This window comes from Oculina patagonica, chromosome 6 (genome assembly GCF_052425735.1).
Source record: "Oculina patagonica isolate OP01 chromosome 6, crgOcupat, whole genome shotgun sequence".
Taxonomy (NCBI): domain Eukaryota; kingdom Metazoa; phylum Cnidaria; class Anthozoa; order Scleractinia; family Oculinidae; genus Oculina; species Oculina patagonica.
This window is the reverse complement of record NC_135763.1, coordinates 20,325,475-20,331,474: the sequence shown is the minus strand read 5'-3', so window position 1 is coordinate 20,331,474 and position 6,000 is coordinate 20,325,475. Positions and strand designations below refer to the sequence as shown.

The following is a 6,000-nucleotide window of genomic DNA, read 5'->3' as shown; positions in this document are numbered from 1 at the left end:
AAGGGCACCCTTATCAACCCAGTCTTGATAGAAAAAAGTCTTACCGTCAATTTGGATCTCTTTGTTATTAAAGAGAATCATCTCCTGTTCCTCGCCCGTGCTGTGAATGTTTCTAAGTTCTAGAAAGAATTGCAAAATTTGTTTGTAGAAGAGCGGGGTATCTAGGTTCTTAAGGAATTTTGCGTCATAATTTGAGTGTAATAGAAAATTAAGACCCCCGTATCTTTTGAAATAATTATTAGGGATAATGATTATTAGGGATTATTGCCCACGTGGGGGCTTCCACATCGTCACTTTTAAGCAAGCGCGGAATCCACGCCAGACGCAGGGACTTGAACATAGTTTCAACATTCGTTACCCTTAGCCCACCATTAGGGAAGTCTTGATATAGAACCTGTCTCTTGATTTTGTCTGGTTTGTGTTTCCACAAAAATTGAAAAATAAGCGACTGGATTGCAGAGATATGGGGATGTCCAACATGGACGCAGAATAAACAATCTGGGATAGTCCCAGCGTCTTTGCTAACAAGCTCCTTCCAAAAAGAGTGAGATGTCGCGAGCGCCAACCAGCTAGCTTCGTTTTTAGATTATCGATCTTCCTAGCGACATTTTTTTTGCTCGTTTTTAAGACAATCATAGGAGATAAAAGTACCTAATACCTTAATCGGTTCATCGGTCCATGCGAGACCAAGAGGCTTACCACGGTAGGATCTCCAAGGCCCCAACCACATGGCTTTTGTTTAGCGAAGTCCTGAGATGACTCCAAAATCATCCAGAATGGCCAGTGCATTCTCCACAGAAGTAACGTTCTTACAGATGAGAGAAGTGTCATCAGCAAACTGGCTCAGTTTAATTTCTTTATTGAATAGCTGAACCCCTTGAACAGTTTTATCGTGCCTTATTTTGGCAGCGAGGATCTCAGCTACCAAAATATAAAGATATGGCGACAAGGGGCAACCTTGTCTAACACCTCTCGACAAGAATATTTGTTTCGTAGTAAATCCATTGTTAAGAACCGAGCTTTCAACGTTACAATAGAATGTCCTGACCCAGCGTTTGATACTTTCACCAAAATTAAATCTCGACAAGGCTTGGTCTATAACAGGCCACTCAACTGTGTCAAACGCTTTCTTAAAGTCCAGCTGCAACAAGATGCCGGGAACATTTTGCTTTTCTGTTTGCTCAAGTACGACATTTATTAATCTAATATTTTGGCCAATAAATCTATCTTTCATAAAGCCGGACTGGTCCGAATGTATTAACTGATGAGTACATTTTTTATTCTTGACGCTATTGCTTTAGAAGCAATTATATAATCCACGTTCAATAAGGTAATTGGACGCCAGTTGGATAACTCAAGGAGGTCCGAGTCATCTTTTGGGATCAACGTGATTACTCCTCTTTTCTGGGATATAGACATTTCTCCCTGAAAGTAGGCGGCATTGAGGCTCTCAAGTAGATCTGGTGCAAGAAGATCGAAGAATTCATCGTAAAATTCGATAGTGAAACCGTCTTCCCCAGGTGACTTCCCATTACTGAAGGTCTTTAAAACCCGACGGCATTCCTCGAGAGTCAACTCACCTTCTAGGGCATTCTTATCTTCTTCGGATAATTGCGGCAAATCGATATTTTCAATGAAGTTATCAAACAGCCCCTGCGAACCAGCATATTCCGAAGAGTACAAATTTTCGTAAAATTCCTCTATGCGCTTTAGTATTTCACTATCATTGACAACAGTTTGGCTGTCAGATACTCTAAGTTCAACTATAGTTTTCTGCATGAAATTTCTGGCCTCCAGATTAAACGAGCGGTCCGAACGGACAGTGTAGTGTTTGAGAAAGTTGTCACGTGACTCATCACCAGTCGAGGTTGTATGTCTGGCAATTGTCAGACGAGACACGTCTGTCATGTTATTTGAGAACATGATCTGTCTAAAGAAGAATTTCACCCAACACATTGAAAACGGTTTATCAGATCTTGTAGTGACTTAGGTAGGTAGCTAGTTAAATGGCATCACTTAGCAAACTATAAATTTTGTTAAAAAAACTTTAGCACATCACCTCAGTGACTAAAGAAGGTAGCTTTTGTACGGAAAATAATTGGAGTCAGCCTTGTGCCATTCTTCAATAATGATGTCCGTATGAACTTGCTACCAGGCTGACGTCTTAGCAAGCTCAAATTTTAATCACTCACTGCTAGCTAGCTCTCTCCTCTGCAGAGGCTTCTTTAGTGGGGGAAGGCGAAAAACACGGGGAGAGAAAGGGAAAAAACACAGTGTCCCCCGCGCGCTTTCGTTTCGTTTCTCTCCAGGCTCCGCGCGCTTACTTTTCACCTCTCCCTATTTCCCAGCCCGTACGAAACATGAAAGAGGCCTCTGTGGAAGAGAGAGGCTAGCTAGTGTGACGTTTATCCTTTATAAGTTTTAAATGTCCTCTCGTTTTACTTCCGGTATCTCCGGAATCCATTCTGCTTGCGCGATTACTCACGTGAATCTGTTGCCATCTCACAGAGTTGGGCACTGACTATAAGTTTTTTTTTATCAGTTTATTTTGGTGCAGTACATTTATCTTATGTTGCGATGACCTTTTTCCATATTAACTGCCCAGAGCTCAAATATTAATCTCTTACTGCTAGCTTGCGTGACGTATATCCTTTATAAGTTTTAAATGTCCTCTCATTTTACTGCCGGTATCTCCGGAATCCACTTAGAAGTCTTACATCAAGTATTTTGTTTGCGTTATTACTCGCGTGAATCTGTTACCATCTCACGGAGTTGTACACTGGCTGTAAGTTTTTTTATCAGTTTATTTTGGTGAAGTACATTTATCTTATGTTGCGAGTACCTTTTTCCCCTCAATTAATTGCCCAGAGCGCGTTCGAGCCTTGTCGCGAATTTTTTAACCCATTGCTCTAGAACATTCGTGGACAATAACAAGCCAGTTCCAGTCTAATTTGCATATGTATGTCTATGTGCTTGTTCCACTTGACCGCGCAATTAACTGTTTACGTCTGGCGTAGCGGAATTCGCTTCCCCACTAAACTAACTCCATTAGTGTAGTGTACAAACACTACACTAAAAAGTACTTGGTCGGCTTCTCGCCCTGTTCCACCCATCTTAATTTTGATCTAAATATTGCACCCTCACCTCGTCTGTCATAGAAGTATTGCAATTCTTTTTTTAATTTGTCCTGCTCTAATTGTTTAGGTTCCAGCTCGCTTTGGGGGCCAGAATAGTTAAGGATTTCTATGTCCAGTTCCGCTAGTTGCTTCTCTACATTCTCGATATATGCTCTCGTGGTTCTCGCTTTATTTTTTGAAAATGCAATAGTGACACCCCGTAATTCCATCTTAATCAACTCCCACTTTAGCCGCTTGTCTTCAATCTCCGCATATTTCGCCTTGATCACCGGGTAGTTATTTTGAATTTGCATTTTAAATTCTTGATCTTTCAAGAGAGAGTTGTTGAATTTCCAAAGGCCCGGGCCGCGTTTATTATTAGCCATTTTCACACCCAGTCTCACCGCTCTGTGATCTGGTGCGACTGAGATCTTGATGTCAGCAAAAGAGTTGTGGACTCATCAACTTAGCAATGAGAAAATAATCAATTCTAGACTTCATTTTTAGCGCTTTGGACTCATAGGTGTAGAATTTGCCACTGGGATTCTTAACTCTCAGAATGTCGACAAGATTGAATTCCCTAGACAGTGACAGCAGTTGTTCACGATAAGCGGTTGGTCTCCAAGGAATACCCCCAGTTTTGTCGATCGCTCCCAAAGCAACATTCCAATCACCCCCGACAATTAGTTCACTGATATTTGCATTAGAAGACAGAAATTGGTTTAACGATGAAATAAAATGTAGTTGAGAGTCAAGGTTGTTTGGATCATAAATATTACACAGGGAGACCCTGACTGAATCAAAACTCAAGTTTGCCAAAACGATCCGACCTTCATCATCAGAAAACTGGGATTCAATCGAAACAATATTTGTCGAGCTTACATTCCCGTAGTTTGCAAACTTTTACCAGTTAATCCACTTCACTGATAGAAATATTTATATTTTTAGCCACTACGCGGTATAGAAAAGATTCGAATTCGAAGCAAACAAAAATTATGACCCATTTTAACTGGAATATAGAAACACAACAACAGACGAAATGTAAATGATGCGCTTGAGAACAATACATTATGACATCATTGATCCAAAAATAAAATAAATTCTGTCAAACTGGTTATACCAACTAAGATAACAATAGAACATGACAAACCTCCGCCCCAACTGGTTATACAAGCCTAGATAAAAATAAAACATGACATCACACACAATATAATTAAATCCACCGCCTTTTATTCATGAGTCTAATGTATTCCTCAGCAAATTAATGAGATTCCTCCGCAAAAAAGGAGTAACCGTTCTTTACTATGCTTCTTCAGAACAGCTAGAGAACTCATCTTTTGGTGAAACGCAATGGACACCAGGGGCGGCTTTTTCAGCATAGCAACAAAGCATGAATTCGTCAAGATGACTGATAAAGAAAGAAAACAAATAATTAAAGGTAATTTTGACTTCTTGAACTCACTTTCAACGCAACGAAACTCACATTTCCTTAAGGCTGGTAAGTCCATTAAAGGCGTCTGGCGAAACATCTTTCAAACTGATAGAGTTGTGTTCCAGATTTCTAGATAAGAACTAAACATTAATATACAAAAGTAACAAACATAAGGAATTGCTAGGGCAAAAACACTGAGTAAGTTTATCTTCGACTAAACGTAACATAAGAGCTTGTACAGTATTGTTTGTTTGCGACTTTTTAAAACAAATTATTATTTATAAGTCAGTTTTACCGCAAAGTTTGATCGTAATGACTGATTAGTTTTCAGTATTAAGATTATTTCGAATAAAAACTTGCAGAGCAGAGAGTCCCCCTGTGCGGTACAGAGATCTGCAGTACTTTCGCATCGCTTTGAACGATGCGAATGACTGGAATTTTATCAGTAGATGCCTGATTTATGTTGTACACTTTCAGTTTTGTCGCAAGATTTCAATTTATTTTTATGATGCACAAAGTGACTTTCAAATAGAAAAAAAAATACTCACTTAGGAGGCTGTCTTTCTAAAATTTCACTCAAATTCGCGTCAAAAAGTAATTTTGCCTGAAACTCTGGAAACTGAAAGACTTTAGCGGGGCTAGAACTAAAACAGTTTTGGTTTGATTCAAAATGCCTTTCTGGCCACGTTAGGAGCCATTAGATATTTTGCCCTTTCGGGCCCGCGCCGCCGCAACGCCTGGAAAATTAGAAAAAAAAAGGCATTTCGAGCCGCAGTCAAATATTTCATTCGCATCGAACAACGACAATTTTTATATCAATTTGCTCATAGACATTTCTAGTTTTCTAAGAAAGGGGCAAGCTTTCCCGCGATTTACCTGGAAATGCGAAATCAAGCGTATAATGACCACTACTGATTGGCATCGAACGAAGGATAAAAAAATGACCTTGATTTAGAAGCAAATATTTCAATTTCGGGATCTAACTAATAACTCTACTCTACACAGCCGAAACGTGTAGTCCTTTATCGGCTAAAATATGCAAAATAAGTTTTACGTTTTCAGTATTTCAAAAGTTATGACCATTTGTAGATCTATCAGCAAGGTCCCAAAATTGAAATATTTGCTTTTAAATCAAGGTCATTTTTTCATCCTTCGTTCGATGCCGATCAGTAGTGGTCATTATATCCTTGATTTCTCATTTCCAGATAAATCGAGGGAAAACTTGCTACTTTTTTAGAAGACGAGAAATGTTTATGAACAAATTGATACAAAAATCGTTGGTGTTCAATGCGAATAAAATATTTGACAGCGGCTCGAAAAATGCCTATTTTTCTAATTTTTGAGACGTTGCGGCTGGCCCGAAGGAGCAAAATATTAAATGGCTCCTAACACGGCTAGAAAATCATTTTGAATCAAACCAAATCTGTTTTAGTTCATGCCTCGGTGAAAAAT

The 6,000-nt window shown here is 39.2% G+C and overlaps 1 protein-coding gene across 1 annotated transcript in view; it reads right to left on the bottom strand.

The window, feature by feature from the left end:
- Positions 1 to 4,358: 4,358 nt before the first annotated feature.
- Positions 4,359 to 6,000, bottom strand: part of LOC144655984 (MAM and LDL-receptor class A domain-containing protein 2-like) — a 64,944-nt gene continuing 63,302 nt past the window's right edge. Inside the window, exons 48-49 of the mRNA XM_078516187.1 lie at positions 4,600 to 4,677; positions 4,359 to 4,524 (exon numbers count right to left, since the gene is read on the bottom strand). Coding sequence (XP_078372313.1) covers positions 4,419 to 4,524; positions 4,600 to 4,677 — 184 coding nt within the window. The 3' untranslated portion in view covers positions 4,359 to 4,418. The remainder of the gene's footprint in view (positions 4,525 to 4,599; positions 4,678 to 6,000) is intronic.